An 18395-nucleotide genomic window follows, 5' to 3' on the forward strand; every position below is an offset into this window, starting at 1 on the left:
CTTTGAGAGCTTTGGAGAGATTATCCTACAGAACAGTTGGAGAAGCTGCATGTTCACTCTGTAATTTTAGACGATTCCCAGGAATCAACCCCAAATTCTGCATGCTTGAAAGTAGAGATAAAAACTAGACAGTCGTAACAAAATGAAAAGTTTGGAGGACATGAAATAATTAATTTGTATTTAGGAAAATATTGCTTTAAAATGTTAAAAGTTCAGGAAAGTGCCAATTTTCAAACATGAATATACATTAATATGTTATGCTTAACCCTTTCAAACCCTGTGTCCATTACAATGGACATCATGTATTTCATTTCTTAATGCTGTGTTGCACATGAGACTAATTGAGACTAACTGTTGTCCATCAGAATAGAGCATAAACCAGCCAATAAATACGTTTACAAGTCAATAAAACAGTAGCGTAGCCCTGCTCACTAGAAAAAAAAACGGCAGCTGAGGCATTAGTGGGGCAGCATTCTAAAGCCAACAAGGGTTCATTTCTGAGAGCTCATTTTTGCTCATTTTATGTGATTTTGACACTTTAATCGTGTTTATTTTACTGTGTATGGATGGCTTTTGACATATAAAGGTCAATATTAAAAATATAGGATAAAAAGGTAAAACACAGGCTTCCAATACAATGGACATAAAAAAAAACTAATATTTTAGTTAATTGGACTTTATCTTAGAGTATTAGATTGTTCTGTTTTTGTGCATTACAGGCAAAAAAATGAATTTTTATATTTTTGTTATATTGGAATATAACAAAGGGAAATCTTCTACATATAGATGTGTAATATCAGGCAGAATTTGACAAGAATGCTGGCATGATAAGGGGTTAACACAGAAATCTACACAGTTATGTTAGTCTAGCAGTTAAAGGTTTGTAGTTTTGATAACAACATTCTAGTTTGGATTATCTAAAAAAATATACATGCTAGATGTATCAGCTTTTTTAGGTAGATCCAGGATATTATTATCAGAGTGCAGCATGGATGAAAAAGAGAGTGTGTGTGTGTTCGTGCGGAGGTGTGGCCTGCACTTTCTCCACTGTCACTCAGAGGAGGGAGGAGTAGACGCACAAAAATGCAGCTTTCACAACAGCCTCCTCCTCCGGCTCTCCAGATAAACAGGATTTTCCTCTCTTTAACCGACTGAACCGCGGTGATCCCGGTATCGGCGGCTCCGATCTCCGGCTTTTCATGTCGTTTGTGGAGGAGCAGATGTTGAGGAGCATTTTCGACACTAAAGTAAGTAGCTATTGATCGGCTGGGCCAGGTAACGCTAGCGCAGCCTCTCTCTTTCTCTCTGTATGTATTAGCTTCCTTGTCGTGCGGTCATTGATTATTTCTGGTTAAATCCACACTGAGATCAACACATCACCGTTTATCTGGTTTATTGTGAACTTTGAATCGGCTGAATTTGGCCGCTGGAGGTGTTATCTCTGCCCGCTTAGTCTGTCTGAGCTGCATGTCCTCCACACTGCGCTATATGATGGCTGGTCTGCTCTTCTTTTAGTTGGTAAAGCCAGGAAACCCGGGCGAGCTGCAGTCTGCTCTGCTACTGGATCAGCTCAGCTCCTAAACCGCCAGCAGCAGCAGCAGCGCTGCTCCTGAGGATATACCCACTAGCTAGCTAACGCTTTCTGTAAAACACAAGGACATGCAGGATGGTGTCTCCTGCTTACGTTTGCTTAAAGGCACATTAAGAGATTTCAGGGCATTTAAGTGATCTGTATTTACTAGTAAACTATTTAAAACGAGGCCTAGGTTACCTAGCTAGCTAGGTGTTGTCCTCACATTCCTACACACTATAGTTTAGCTACATAAAAACATCGTATAGATTATACTCAGTAGCTAATTGTTTTAGTTAATTTTGGTTTTGCAAACCATATACACATAAAAGGGTAAATAATAATAACAATAATAAAGAAAAGGAAGAAAAAAACACATCCTATAGCTTGCATTTAAACAGTCAATACAAACCAAAGGGAATAGCCTTTTTTATCTTAATAATATATATATATATATATATATATATATATATATATATATATATATATATATATATATATATATATATATATATATATATATATAATGTTACAAAGTGTAAAAAACTATCAAAACAAACCAAAAAATGAAAGTGAAAAATTATCAGTCATCTGAAGTACACAATATATAGATAGTGGGGCTGCAGGAATTAGTCGACATAATCTAAAAAGTAAAAAGTAATGGCTTAATGGCTCCCCTCAAACAAAAATAAATGAGATGAAACCTACCCAGGTTAACATTTCTCACAACATTAAACATTATTCAAATGAGTAACATTAACATGGGTGTCAGCTACCAATTCTTCCTCAAATGTGTCATATTAATTTTTGTTCATTAATGCAGGACACATTAGCCCTGCTTTTCCTCTACCAGATATCTAAATTTTGTGGCCAAATTAACCATGCACACATTGTTATCATAGGCTAGGCTAGTGTAATGTGTACTTAGCCATCACACTTAGCTGCAAAAGAAACAGTGGCTAACTTGCTCTTAACACTATGGCCAGGCAGTGAACCACTATACAATCTACAACCCAGCTGTCATATCAATGTTGAATAAATGTTGAATCAACGTTGATCAGCATAGATGTTATGGTTGAATCAAAGTTGAATCAACTGTTGATTTTGAAAAGGGAATCAACCTTGATATAGCAACCTTGTTTCAACGTCATATGTTCAACCATAGCTCACTAAAATTAGAAAATCATATGGTTAACAAAGTGTTAACATTAAACTTACATCATTGTAGTAAAGCTGAGTATAAAGAAAGTTACCCACCACTACCAATCTGATTCAACAGCTGATCTCAAAAACACGAAAACCGTAAAACTATTAGAACATGAACATGATGTTAAATTAAACAGCAGTTACTGCAAATAGAAGTAAAACACTTATTCATTCCTCCATCCAACCGTTTTTAGAAATTATATGGTGATGAAATGTAAAATGCTGATTCAAAAGGCAGAAGGTTGAGGACATTATGTTGATTCAACATTAAAATGTCAACGTTAGCACAACCATTGAACATTAAATGTTGATTCAACAACATACATGACTTTAGTCTTCAAACACAATTCAACGTTGAAGATCGGTTGTTTGCCAGCTGGGAACTCAATACCTAATTCTGTTTTTGAGTGGTGTCAGAAACTGGTAGTTACTGTGTTTGTAAATTGCACTCCAACAGCAAGTGAAGTCATATTTACAAGTCTCTTTGTTATATTTTAGGTCATTACAAATAATTAAACTGCAACACTTAGCTCACTAATCTAAAATCATTGGTAATATTAATGTTTTAGTGTTTTTAAACAACTCAATGTTTTTCTACAGATCTCTGTGCTTTAGTAAGGGTATGGGAAGGGGGCATCTGGTAACCACAACCTTTTGATGAACACTCAAACACAGCATAAGGAAGGTAGCATGGAGAGAATGACTACACACTGACAGAAACTGAGGGAGAAGGGCATATTCCAATGTGCAATGTAACTCAATTAGGTAAAATTAGGTAACTGTGGGCTTTACCCAAAATTACCCAAATGCAGTTAATTACTTATTTTTGTTTAAATGTTACGCAGTTTAAGTGTATTACATTAACAGACTCCATAAACATTTTATAGTGCACATAACTGTATCAATATATGATTTAAAAAAAGCTCCAAATGTTTTTTTAATGTATTTCAGTAGTAAAAACTGGCATATCTATTGCCTTTTAATAATGAATGAGAATGTAGGCTTACCATAGATGCAAACAATATCCCTTGCAGATGCCTGAATATGATCCGAACTTCATCCACTTTTGTCATTGTTGGCACTGCCCTGGTCCCTGAGGTCAGCAGCCTATGGGCTGACTGCAGCATCTTTTCTGCCATGGTCAATAAGTACGACCTTCTGACATGCCATCTGCCATTATTCACACATTTTGCATATGAGCAGTCAGTAGGTTTGCAGGCTCTTCTCCAGAGCATGCCACCTCTGTTTCTCATCTTACAGAAGCTCTTTGTTTGTCAATGATCCGCCTTTGAAATCGTACACCGAGGGGGGGAAACTCTGTCCAACTAAAAGTGCGTTTTCATTAACTTCCTGCTGAGTGATTTCCTTAATGTGTTTCTCCTCAGCATGGAGCCCTTGTGATAGGATGAAAAGTCCAGTGCCTCGGTTCAGGGACGTTGAGAGGCAGGCTGGCAGCCTGCAGCCCACGCAGTGTGTCCCTCCCTGTCATGACCGGCCGAACACCATGTGGTTCGTCCGAGATGCCTGTGGCATCGTCTGTGGGGTCATCACATGGATGCTTGTTTTCTTTGCGGAGTTTGTGGTGTTGTTTGTTATGCTGCTTCCATCCAAGAACCTCACCTATAGCCTGGTGAATGGCACCATCTTCAACAGTCTGGCCTTTCTTGCCTTGGCGTCCCATTTCAGAGCGATGTGCACAGACCCGGTAAGTTCAGTCATTCAGTCAAACATATCATCATTCCTGTACTAAAAATTATATCTTCCAAAACGATATCTTTAGAAGGGAAGTAAATCAAAGTTGCACTCATTGACAAAAATGCATTTACAGAAACTTTATATCTGTAAATTTTATGATCATTAGTAATTGCAATATTAGAGTTAAGGGATATGTTTATTGGATAGAACTACAGTCAAAGGGAGACTGTAAGGAGATCATAAATGCTTGATAAATCTGGCAACCAGGCAGGCATATAACTTGTTGCAATCTGGGTGTTTTTATACCTGGTAATCCCTTACTGTATGTGTGGGCTGAAAAATGCCAGTTGGAAGTCCTACTAGAAGCAGGACCTGACAGAACCTGGATTTGTTACTAAAGGATACGGCTTCAGTCTATAGCAGTCCAGGTTTCTTGTTTACAACACCACTGACTTCTCTCAGTTCTGTCAGTTCAACAATGTGTCCCCTCTCAAAATGTTAAGTGCTTCATAGAGGCATGTCTCTATGCAGTTAACAAACTCTCACCAAGAGGTACACTACACAAAACTAGCAAGACCACACATGTAATAATTTATCTATCTGCCCAAGACCTAACTTTGTGCCATGTTTTGCAGCTGTCTGTGGTTTTAGTGTGTTATTTGGCAATAAATATATTAACTTGAGTTAAAACAGATTTCACAAAATATTGTTCCATTCATAATGAAATGTTTACTTGACATAAAGGCGGACTAAATCCTAAATGAAACAAAATCTTTACTAAAAGAAAAAGAAATGTCAGAAATACATTGACACTATGCACAAACTTCTATATATGTATAGCTTCTGTACCAGTATCAGTAAAACTCATTCTCCTAATGTTTATAGGGGGCTGTACCGAAAGGAAATGCCACAAAAGAGTACATAGAGAGCCTACAGTTGAAGCCAGGTCAGGTGGTCTACAAATGTCCCAAATGCTGCAGCATCAAACCTGACAGAGCCCACCACTGCAGGTAAGAAAGATGAGCTCCAGGCTGAGCTTCAGTCCTTTGCCAAGAAACTACATAAATCTAGGCTGGCCATCTTTACTGGAATGATATGTAACTGAAGGATTGCTGGCAGCTTTTGTTCCAGCTGAATCAGCATAAGTGCTTTAAACTCCACAAGAAATATACTTAAATTTTTTATTTGGTAAATTGAACATCGATCTTCAAAGTGGAACAAAAAAGCTAGCGTGCACAGGGTGATTATTATATGGGGTGTAACAGTGCATCAGAACAGTGTGTTACTGCACTTCACAGTGTGACACTGGGTTTCATGGATATGTGACCTTGCATTGTAGAATGTATTACATACACATTATAACTGCATGCAAAAAAACATCTAATACAGCTGCATTGTTTAAACACCAAAAGCCAGCACCAGCCAACACTCCCAGCCATATGCCATGCTCCTTCTTCCTCACACTCCTCCCATCTATAGTCTCATTAGGAGATGATGCAACAGCATGGACACAACAACAGTATTTCTTCATTTTCAAGCTGATTGTGGGCTATTGTTTCACCCCTAATGTCAACTGTTTACATTTGCGTGATTTAACACTAAGGGTATTTTTGACATGTTTAAAAAAAAGTGTTACTTTATGTTTAATATCATTCTTTATGATTTTTTATTTTACCAAACATATAATGTGCTCTTTTTAGGCTTACACATTTTTATTTATGAAGGCATAAAATAAAATAACTTGCATTAGTAAATAAAATAACTATTTTTCCCAAAAGAAAGGGTTGATGTGTTGTTATTTATTCATACTTTAATCATTTAAAATATTTAATTTACTTTACAGGTAAAAGGTTAATACATTTAACATTAATGAATGTAAAAGCGTAGCATAAAATGGTTACACCCGGGGTCTCCAAATGCAATACTGAAGATGTTTTGTCACAGAAAGAGTAGATTCTTCTCAGATCCAGCACACACTATTCTGTTTATTAAAATATAAATCAAACTAAAATACCAGAGCTAATAGCTAAGGGAGTTCTGGAATTAAACCCTTCTAGGCAGTAGATCGGCAGATTTAACGCCTGAAGTTTACTCAGTGTAGGTGAGTTTACCTGGTAACATAGAGACGTTTTAAAACATATAGTAATTCAACAATATATCACAAATAGTAATAGATCTATTATAATATAGATTTTTTATTTTTATACCTTACCAGTGTCTGCAAGAGGTGCATTCGAAAGATGGACCATCACTGCCCTTGGGTCAACAACTGTGTTGGTGAAAATAACCAGAAGTACTTTGTGCTCTTTACGGTATGTAATACACAAACGCATGAATGAGTCTGATGTTGATTTTTTTTTTTTAAGTGAGTAAACTGCACAACTGGAATATTTTGTTGGTGATAATCTGGCACTGGTAATAAATAATGGCTGAAATAGAATGGAGTACAATAAGCATTATTTTGTCTCAACAGACAATACTGGAAATTTAATAGACAAACAGTTGGCATCATACTGTAGGAAGGTTGACTACAGCTAATGTCATTAAAGGTGATAACAAAGTTGCAGGTTATTTTATCTTAATCCATGTTTGCTTTATAATATTCCTCTCTTTTAAATTGTTTTAATCTTCTGTCAAACATGAGGAGGTTCTATATCTGTATAGATAATTAAATGTGCATTTTTCAAATGCCCCTTTGTGTTCTCTTCATTACTTTAACGTTGTAGTTGATGAGAGGTGAATTGTGTGCAAATCATCATGAGCTGTTGATTGCTTTCGAAAAGCACATCTGTGGTTGTAGCCTAACCCCAAGTACCTCTCTCTATTCCAGATGTATATTGCACTCATTTCTCTGCATTCCTTGGTCATGGTGGTCTTCCATTTTTTGTATTGCTTTGAAGATGACTGGACAAGTAAGTGAAAGCTCTTATGGTACCTTTGTCATTAGTATTCATCATTGTACTGATGATTAAAAGCACATATGATATAGATGATGATAGATGTACACCACAAATGTGATCCCTGTAATGTCACTTTGGATGTAAAAAAAAAAAATAGGAAGGAATAGCAATCATATTAATATTGGTACAAATTTTAATTGGTTTGCTTAAAGAATATTGTCATCAGACAGTAAAATGAACTGGTATTTTTAAAAGGATAACCAATCTGTAATCTTCTCTGAAAGTAATAGAACAGGGCTCCAAGTGGTCCTGGGGGCTAAGCACTGCGACTATGATCAGGAGATGGTTGATCCGAATCCTGTTCATGCAGCTTGCCATCAGCTACCGGAGCCCTGAGAGAGCACAATTGGCCTTGCTCTCTCTGGGTGGGTAGATGGTGCTCTCTCTCCCCACATCACTCCAAAGGGTGATGTCCGAGGCACAAAGCACATGTGAGCTGATGTATCGGAACCGAGTCGCTGCGCTTTCCTCCGAGCGCACTGTAATGCTGCTTGGCAACGATGCATAAGCAGCAGTTTATATGTATCAGAGGAGGCATGTGCTAGTCTTCACCCTCCTGGTGTTGGGGCATCACATTGGCCAATCACTAGTGACTGGGAGACTCTTAATGAGTGGGTTGGGTAATTGGCCGTGTAAAATTGGGTAGAAAATGGGGAAAATAATTAGAAAAAAAAATCGTTTTAATACACACCGATGCCATTTAGGTTTGAGATCCACACATTTTGAGGAACAGATAGTCATCGGTACTTGATATTAAATAATAATTATTATTTATTTGCATAGCCCTTGCGTATAAACAGTTTTTGTTATATATACTGATATACTCAAAGAGAAAGGTTTCGATCTACTGTTACAATATTCCTTTACACAGGTTTATTGAAGATATAAAGTATAACTAATAGAATATTATTCATGCAGCATTAAAGTTCTTATTACATTATTGCTCATGTTTAATGGACCACAGTCTACAATGCAAGACATTTAATGGTACCATAAACCATTATGGCAGTCTGTATCCCTTATATCTGATTAAATATATATACATAATACATTGTGATATAACGTTCTACTTATATTCCATCCATGTTTAATAGCATACTTATATATAAGTATCTGTAATCTGTAATTACTCACACAATGGGTCAATTTCCCAGACCTGGACCCACAGGGTCAAGCAGCATATAGCAGAGCAGGTGTGCTGCTGGTTGTTCAGAATGAAAACCTGGAGCCAAACCAACCTTTAATGGATAAGATTGGACACTCCTGTAGTAGAGTATCCTCTTTTTTCCCTTAACAAAATGTGTTAAGTGCTTACCCTTTCCCCTCCCACCCCAGAATGCAGTTCCTTCTCACCTCCAGCAACAGTCATCCTCCTCATCCTCCTGTGCTTTGAGGGCCTCCTCTTCCTCATCTTCACCTCTGTGATGTTCGGCACCCAAGTCCATTCCATCTGTACAGATGAGACGGTAAGAGACCTGAACCCTTCCCTCTGCCCCACTGCCCATTCCTGCATTAGAAGATCTTTGTAGACGTTGCTCATATCAGATAGAAATACCAATGTATGTTCTGTAAATTTTTTAATATTTAAAAATGATAATGGATTCGCTTTGGTGCCTAGTGGAACATATCCGCAGCTTTATGCGCTTTATACATACTGTGCTGTAAAAACGTATTTGCTCGCTTTTAATCTAAACTTCCTAAATATAAACCTGACTTTAAATAGAACGTTTCTGTCAACATGAAGCACACTCATAGGTCACAACATACTGAACACTATATATATATATATATATATATATATATATTCACTATTATACCACAGTTAGTTCCTACCCTGAATTGTGATTGGCTAAAAGGCATTTTATGAGTGCCATTATCAGCCGGTAATGCACTGTAACCGAAGCTCTCTATGTATTACTCCGCCACATACAGGTAACCTAGCAACGATGCAGCGCTTACAAACCAAAGAGCGCAACTACAAAAAGAGCAGCAATGGAACTAATTTAACACACTGAGTGTTTATAAACAAACAGATCATATTTTTTCATCCTCTTTAACTCTATTAATCTTTCAGTAAATCTGATTATTATAGCACACCCTCTTGTGTATTATTACTTAATTAGAAAGACACTAGACCAAATGTTATCCATGCAACATTTATTTTAATAGATAGAAATTTAAGGCTCATCCCACATTCAACAAAAACATCCTGATAACCCCAAACCAGCTGAAAGAAGTTTATGTGGATTGATAATGAAAGTGGATATTGAAATGGTTCTTGTAACATCAGGCATAAAACTAGCAATAGGTTCTACAATATGAACAATTTACTAGCAGTCAGAAATGGTGGTAGTGTGTTGGTTTGGGAATGTTTTATCACTTCAAGGCTTGGGCCACTTGCCATAATTAAGGAAACCATGAATTCTCTCTATTAGAAAATCCTGAAGGAGAATTACTAGTATCAATCTGGCATCTGGAGCACAAGCTCAATTAGGTGATACAGCATGACAGTTATACAGGGTTTATACGGTCATGAAAAACCTTGAAAAGTCATTTGAAATTTGAAAATAGCAATGTCCGAGCCTGGATAAGTTTGGGAAAAATAAAATAAAAATACCCAAAAAGTTTTGGAAAAGTCATGAAAATTTGCTCAACAAATCTTTGTGTTTCCGTTTATCGATGGAGAAAATCTATTTTGAGCTAATAAATATGTCGGATCAGAGTTAATTCAGTAATTTAGCCCTACACAATGGACAACACAAGCCCTACACAATTCATTTTAGGCCTACTTTAATCAGTTTCGATTATCAGTTTAGTTGATTTGTGGTTTTATTGTCCATGTCTGCACTGATGTTTTAAAATCATGTGTTCATTAATTATTTGCCTTGAAGGCATGAAAAAGTCATGAAAAAAATAATGGAATTGTATTGGTTAAAAATTGTATGAAACCTGGTTATCGAAAGTACATATGTCACTTAGTCATTTAGTCAAAGTCCTGACTGTAACCTCCACAGTAGATGCATAAAGATGATGTAGGTGTTAAAAAAACAACATTTCAGTGAAGCAAAGACCACATTCACACAGCAGGTTTCAGTGACTAAAATCGGATTTTCTTACCAAATCTGATGTTTATTTTAGGCTGTTCACACCATCTTTTTTCATGCGACTTGATGTGATATTTGTTGACCTTTGCCACGTTTGGCAATTTAATTATAAAAGAGAGGTTGAGAGGTTGTGACACAAGCCTTTTATCATTATTGTAACAGAGACATCAGTCCGTGAAAATGTCACAAATGACACATTTGTATCAGATATGGAGAAAAAGATCAGAGTTGGGAAATTTTTGCCTTCTGTGTGAACGTGGCCAAAATCATTTAGGAACTGGTTTGTGAATTTCTGTTCCTTCTGTATGACCTGAAACCATGTACTGTTACATATAGATAGATTAAAAGGGGCAAATGCAATTTTAATGCACTGTATGAAATTGTTCCATTTTTACATGGGAAATCTTATGTCTGTTTCAAAATTTAAGGGCAAGAGTGTAAGGCAGGCTACACAGAGCACCAATCCCTTCTAGCAGAGATAAAGTACATTTGGGTCATTTCTTGCCCTGAGATAGATGTTCTTTGACAGTGCCCTCCAGTTCCCTCAGAGAATTAGTAAAACACACTTCAGCTCTGCCACCACAAGAGGCCTTCATACTATGGCTGTAATATAAAAAAACAACAATATGAAGTACTTCACACCCACCCAATACTTTCACTCAGTATTTTAATTGTACTGAGATTAGTTTCAGTGCTGTCAGACTTTTCTTGTCAACGAACAATAACATTTTGTCACTGTCATGCATAAACTATTACTTTCTCACTTTTTTGGCATATACTGAATTTGACAGTTCTTTACATTCTGACAAAATATTATAATGAATGATTAATAAACCAATAGAATTTCTGCACTTCCTTTGAAAGTTTTTTTTTCCCTTCCCCTGATAATTTGTTATTTTGAAAATACAAGGTTTTTACTTGACTGCAGTGATTTATTAAGTCTGTGGAATCTCAAAAATGGTCCTCAAATGGTGCACTTTCATAGTGGGTAACTTTTTAAAATATGTGATAAAGGTCTTCATTATATAATAAGCATGTTAATCTGTGTTAAATTTTGAACATACATTTATTTTGGAAAGTCTCTTCTTTATAGTCTTTTTTTCTACACTATTTTCTTTTTCTGATATTACGCTGACTAGGGCTGAAAGATTTTAGCACAATTTAGCAAATTTTAACAAATGTCTGATTAAAAAAAAAAATCATTTACAAGGTTTTACAGGATTAAGGTTCTTGGGTTCTTTTTTTTTGCCTCTCCGTTTCCAAAGACAGTCCTGGAAACCTCATGTTCTGTACATTTTTGTGTTTTTTTTGCCTGGTCTAACACATCTGAATAAACACTGTAAAAGTGGTCTCTCTCTTAATACTTATATAAAAAAATATTGCTTCATGTGGTAATAAGCAACTGAGCTGGGTTTGTACTCTCTGATACTCTAATAAACACACTAAATCAACCATTTACCAATTCATTTTTATTAGAGTATTTATTTTGCTGAATACACCCAGTTCAGTTCACTTTTGAAATTGCAGGAGGAACTTTAGTCTAGGTGAAGTGTTGAGTCTTAGGTTTGTGGTAAAATAGCACAAAAATGTGCACCTAAAAACTTAACATTGTTGACAAAGTATGAAATCATTTAAATTAGTAGTTTTATAAATTTGCTATTCCAATGTATGTAGTGACTAATCTTTCAGCCCTAGTGGGACGTAAGCTTTTAGTGTATAGATAGGCCTGTCACGATAAGTATTTTTAATATATTGCGATAATCTATTGTCCCATAAATTATTGAGATAAACAAATATATTTATTATTAAACAAATTTACTATTATTTAATGCCACTGATTAAAAGGTAATATAATAATATTATAATACAAGTACATAATTTTAGTTAATGGTAATTGGTAAAGTTAATGTTTTAGTGAACAAACATGTAAATAAACACAATGTACGATATCATGGTATCATCAAAAATGATCGAGGTCATGCTCGTATATAGTACAGAAAGTTAATAATGTAATATGTGATTATCTTGACAGGCTTATTTAAAGGTACACGATTTCACAACACAGAACATAAAAACATTATCCATAATACATGTATGACATTGTACATAATCCTCACAATCATAACTTAACTCATAAACATAACCCATAAATCTTGCTTTTAGTTGTAATTTCATATTTCAGATTTTCATTTTGGCACTGAAAGCTGCAGTGAAAATTGTGCCTGGAATGGAGGGCATTGGCTCTCTCGATCAAAGTTAATTATTAGAGATGGAGAATGTTATTCACACACAGTCTGAAGTCTTGGTTGTCTCTTGTTTTTAGGGCATAGAGCAGTTGAAAAAGGAAGAGAGAAGATGGGCTAAAAAAACTAAATGGATGAACATGAAGGCGGTATTTGGACACCCCTTCTCAATAGCATGGTTTAGCCCGTTTTCTACACCTGACCATGGGAAAGCTGACCCCTACCAGTATGTGGTCTGAGTTCAGGAAGAATAGTCCCTTCCATTGTCCAGCTTTAAGGTAGAGACTGGAATTCACTGGACTCGTTTAACTTCCAAACACCCACCGGCATCCTTGAGCGTGATTGTAATCCTGACTTGAGCAGTGCGTCTTGCATTACATATTACCAGTGAGGCTCATTCAGCAGTGTTTGCATCTTGTGGGGAGACAAATATGTAAAAATAAAAGAAGAAGAAGAAGAAGAAGAAGAAAAACATATAATCATCTGTACATCTCTATATTCATTTTCTTTCAAGATTAACGTTGGGATGGAACTTTTAATTTGTCATTTACTAGCTTTCTCTACATGTCTTCTTTAACCCACATGTCTATACACATTATTTTGAGGTTGAGAACAAGGGTATTGATTTAATTCTGTGCCAAAACACACTACAGTTCTGTAAATTCTAGCGATGTTATTTATGTTATGCCTTGCTCATGGAGTCTTAACTTTGAAACTTTGTGTATTTCTTTCTTTCTTTTTTTGTATTTTTATGTTTCTATTTTAACTCAATGTCAGTCAAATCCAAGTTGTCCAGTTGGGGACATGTAATGTAATGCTCAGTATTGTAGTTTGTGAGTAAGAAGTGGAGAGCCTTATATTGAGAAGATAATGCATCACAGATATAAGCTGTCTTAGAACTTGAACATATGGAAACAAAATATATGGGATCATATGTTAAATCAAATAAAGTAAGACTGATAATATGAAATATTGGCATAATTACAGGAAAATAAATTAATTTTGCTCATTTTAATTTAAAAAGCCATTTAACTTATTTTCTCCAAATTACTCCTCAGTTGATGTAAACATGTAAATAAAGTATATATTGTTTTTAGCCATTTACAACACCTAGTGTTCTTCTCATTTATTAATTTACAATTTGTGTATTTGGTAACGCATGAGGACAGGTATGAGAGATTATTGGAATTTGCTGCTAATAGCACTCAGTTGCACTTCATAATAAACCTAGGAGTCAGTTTCTGGTGTCAAACAGTACATTTATGTCTACAATGATTTAAATGCATTTGAACCAGGATATACACTATATAGACATGACAGGACATGGATCGGACATTCCATTTCCAAAACTTTGCAAGCATTTAACGTTCCTTGATCCACCCTTGGTGGACAGTGCAGTGTGTGGTAATGATTATAACTGGTGGTGTCTGGCAAAAATTGTAGCAACTCTATATTACATATGCATATCATGCAGGTAGCTTCCAGGGGATATGGCAAAAATCATGGGACCCTAAGGTCCGCAGGTCAGTGTAATGCTTGCTCCATATATTGAGAAATATGAGTGTTTGTGCTGTGATGCTTTTGTAACAACCCAGCCGTGAACAGCACTGATGTTTTCCTTCCCTTAGATTTGGTTTAGTTAAATAATTGATACTAAACTGTGACTTTAAACTCAATTTTATCTAGGGTATTAATGTACGTAGCACAAAATGAACATTTTGTTAATTACTGGGGATGCACTGCTGTGTGTTTTTACTAATACGTGCCCTAAAACACTGGATAAGCTGTACTAAAGTAAGGAATACAGTAGAGCTGTACAATAAATCATATAAAAACAAATAAATCCCTTGAGAACAACAAACTCAAGCTGTGTTAACTGCTAACAGCAACAGAGGGAGCTCTTCATGCTGCAAACTGTACTCATATTATGTAACTTGGCTGGAATCAGAGCGAGGTAGAGTTTTACAGTGAACACACACAAAAATGAGCACAGCCAAGTGCTTAAAAATCTTTAAGGAGCTTAAGATAATTAAGGATCTTAAACGATCATGTTTCACACCGATATCTGGACATTTAACAGATTTATGACGAATCACGTTATTTGGCAATATTGTGCACCCCTAGAATGCAGGGTAAAGGGTCTGCAGGACTGCAGTAAACCTGTGTAAACCTAATGAGTTAATCACATATACAGCTCTGAAAAAAAAAGAGACCACTTCAGTTTCTGAAGCAGTTTCTCTGATGTTGCTATTTATGGGTATATGTTTTATATATATTTGGTGAAATGACCCTTTTTTATCACAGTTTCCATTGCATGTTCTTCTCCAACAGTCTTACACACTGCTTTTGGATAACTTTATGCCATGGTGCAAATATTCAGCTCAGCAGTTCAGCTTGGTTTGATGGTTTGTGATCATCCATCTTCCTCTTGATTATATTCCAGAGGTTTTCAATTTGGTAGAAACAAAGAAACTCATAATTTTTAAGTGTTCACTTATTTTCTTTCCAGAGCTTTATGTAAAAAAATGTGAAATGTAAAACTACACTGAACGATGCAGACCCTCCAGCATCAGAACTGATGGCCCTATGATGTTCTATGGCTACCTTTAAAATTACTAATCTAATTTCTACAACTTCTGTAACTGAAAGCTGGGGACCTTGGGTTAAATTAAGGTTTTGGTGGTCCGTATTTATATGTAATTTATTTATAAAAAAATCTCTCTGTCCCTTTGCTGTAAGATGTATACGCAAATGCATTGCATCACTTACTTGCTTTATCTTTCTTCTAATGTCTTAGTAACCATTTCTTTTCTATTCTCCTGCTTAAATCTGTGCCTAATATCTCAGAAGTCACAAATAGTTTTTAGATATAAGCTGATATAAATTTTATTAAGGCTTGGTGTCACTCTGATTGGTGTGAGATGGAGGTAAGGCTTGATCGCTCCTAACTAAAAAGGCAGATCCACAACAGCTGTTAGATTTGATGCCTGACTGCATGCTGACGCTGACATTGGAAAAATCTAGGCTTTTTTTTCCCCTTTTGTTGCAGATTGAGCGTTAAAACAGCATGCTGCATGTGCAATGTGCTTCTTGTTCATCTGTTTGGTGACAATCAAGCCATGTTCTTTAGTTGGGATAGGCCCATCACTCTTTTCAGGGGCGACTGCATTGCCGCAGCATTCGGGTGCATGTGCAAAGTTTCTCATTTATACCCATGTATACCCATTTCTTCACTTTACCCTTTTTCTTCACTGTGCTTCATTTGTTTTCCAGTGCTTTCAAAGGAATTTTAGTTAGCAATGTGGCTTTGTTTTTTGTAGTCCAGCAATTTCTTGATTGTACTGGATCTCAACATGTTATTTTTTTCTGGTTTTCTTTCAGGGTATAGAACGGCTAAAGGGAGAAGTTCCAACATGGGAGAAAATTCCATGCTGGGAGGCCATGAAGTTAGCATTTGGTGGTCCACTCTCTCTGTCCTGGTTCAGCCCCTTTTCAGACCTTTCGTGCAGGACAAATGACTCAGCCAGCATTCCTGAAGCACCACAGGGTGAAATCATAGAGGAGGATGTCATCGAGATCCCTTTACGCTAAAGCCACTAAAGCCACACTGGCCAAAGTCAGCTAGGCACTGTATCTACAGGACGATTGGAGAATGGTATGGTATGAACATTTTAATGGACTCCTCCATACAGAGTGCCTGTTTTTATATGAAGTATTGTATTTAGATTTTTTTAAATCTCATATAACAGAGAAAAGGAGCCATTATGTTTGCCAATTTCCTTGATTAAAGGCTTGTTAGCCTTTAGTCAAGACTGCTTTTAAAAGTATTTTACTTGTAAAAGTAACAGAATATGCTATTCTAATTCAGTGGTTGCCCAAATCGTGAAGAAATAATAAAAAACAATAATTAAAAGCTTAGTTTTGTCAGACCACAACTGGCTGCATAGAATTATAAATGGCATTTTTTTTAAAAAGGTGCTGCGGCATAAAATATCACATCTATTTTTATTTCTTGTACCGTTTAATGTGAACCTGCCTGGTAAAGAATGCAAGCCTTGCTCTCAGAGCCTTATATTTACCATTTACATGTTTTTCGTGTAAATGGCCACGATTAACCTGGGACTAACACTGGGGTGTTAATGTTGCGATAGCAATGCTAACACCACAGTAGTGAAGCTAAGCGAGACCAGCAGCTGGTGCAGTTGTGATGCTAGTTCTGTGGTAATGATGCTGTATGAGGTTAACGCTACAATACAGATGCTTATACTACAGTAGCGATACTGAGCGAGGCCAGTGGGCTAGCACAGCTAACGACCATGCTAGACAAGGACAGCGGGCAGCTGCTAATGTCGCAGTGGCAATGTTGAAGGATCATTTAATGTGGAACTGCTTTTTCAAACACTTGAGTTTTAACAAACACTTTTATAATACTGTAGCAGTTATATCTTTGCCTTATATCTGCTTACCTTTTATAATACTATTTCAAAGACACAAACACAAATAAAACAACAGAGCTAATGGAAGGTTACCTCCAGTCTCTGAAGCTTTGTGGAAAAATATGTCAGTCACTCAGTAAGTCAGTAAGCGAAATGCCCTGCTGGGTGGTCTGGAAAGAATGATGGTTATTTGATCTACTGGTCAGTGTTAAAACCTTCTAATAAAATGAGCTTCCATTTCTCTTTCTCTTTATACCAACAAAGAGCTTCAACTTTTTGTAAACCTTAAAGTATTAAGGTTTGGGCTATAAGAGTATGCAAAAAAAATAATACATCTGCATGTCTTCTTAAGATACACAGAAGTTCCAAATGTAGTTATCAGTGATAATGCAGTGCTCATGGAAATTTACTACTTTAATGATAATAAACTGTAGCATATTTTTTTCTATTTCCCTCCAAAGTGCCTTACAATACCATCACAACCAAAAATCCCAGTCTTCCTCATGTATGCCCCCTTTATAAGTCTAAAATATTTCAATAAAACAGTAAATAGCTGCTGGATTTCTCTACGGTTTGGACCTTCGGGATGTAAAATTAGTACCATAGTAAAATATAGTGAGTTGTCACATCTATAGTGCATTTGCTCTGGTCCAAATGAGTTAATGTATTCGTAAACTTGGAGCTGCAACAATCTTGGCACAAACTAGCCGAGTTCTCTTCCTTCTTCCAAGGATCTTGCCGTGGTTTATTTGATCTGCATTTAAGTGTGCTTACTGTATTCACACCTAAATACTGTATAACATTTGGTCATAGTACTGAAGGAATATTAATTACATTACCTTTAGTAAAGTATATTTAAAGCTATTTGTGGAACAATAAAAGCTCCCTTCTGGTACTTTCTATATTTTCAGATTTTCACCTTTTTCAGATTTTTAGATACACACCTAAAGGACAGTATTGCTTAATAATAATAACTGTCTTATTTTAAGCAGCACATGAAGTGACCTAAAACTGCATTCATCTTGGCACCATCTCACATTTTTTGTGGGATGGTTCTTCTTTGTTTTAACATATATACAGTATGACTCTGGGGGTCTAGAAGATGTATCTGTTCCAAAGGCTTGAGACTGATTTATTTCAAAATGTTTATTGTGATTTTTTTTTATACAAATAACCTATTA

General features: G+C 36.1%; 1 protein-coding gene across 2 annotated transcripts; it reads left to right on the plus strand.

The window, feature by feature from the left end:
* The first annotated feature begins 1053 nt into the window (after positions 1 to 1053).
* Positions 1054 to 16696, plus strand: zdhhc3a (zinc finger DHHC-type palmitoyltransferase 3a). 2 transcript variants are annotated; one of them, XM_007251824.4, is made up of 7 exons: positions 1054 to 1247; positions 4162 to 4481; positions 5357 to 5481; positions 6687 to 6783; positions 7302 to 7383; positions 8767 to 8897; positions 16160 to 16696. In XM_007251824.4, the coding sequence occupies exons 2-7, from the start codon at positions 4182 to 4184 to the stop codon at positions 16367 to 16369; spliced, it is 945 nt and encodes a 314-aa protein (XP_007251886.2). In that variant the 5' UTR covers positions 1054 to 1247; positions 4162 to 4181; the 3' UTR covers positions 16370 to 16696. The 2 variants fall into 2 exon arrangements, with proteins under 2 accessions (XP_007251886.2, XP_007251887.2); XM_007251825.4 differs by lacking the exon at positions 16160 to 16696 and adding an exon at positions 12859 to 13887 and having other exon boundaries at positions 1055 to 1247.
* Positions 16697 to 18395: the final 1699 nt, after the last annotated feature.

This window comes from Astyanax mexicanus, chromosome 6, assembly GCF_023375975.1.
Source record: "Astyanax mexicanus isolate ESR-SI-001 chromosome 6, AstMex3_surface, whole genome shotgun sequence".
NCBI classification, from domain to species: domain Eukaryota; kingdom Metazoa; phylum Chordata; class Actinopteri; order Characiformes; family Acestrorhamphidae; genus Astyanax; species Astyanax mexicanus.

Coding starts and splice junctions, on each gene's coding strand:
- zdhhc3a (XM_007251824.4), top strand. CDS start 4,182: ATGAAAAGTCCAGTGCCTCGGTTCAGGGACGTTGAGAGGCAGGCTGGC. Junction 5,482..6,686: donor GACAGAGCCCACCACTGCAG/GTAAGAAAGATG, acceptor ATACCTTACCAG/TGTCTGCAAGAGGTGCATTC. Junction 6,784..7,301: donor AGTACTTTGTGCTCTTTACG/GTATGTAATACA, acceptor TCTCTATTCCAG/ATGTATATTGCACTCATTTC.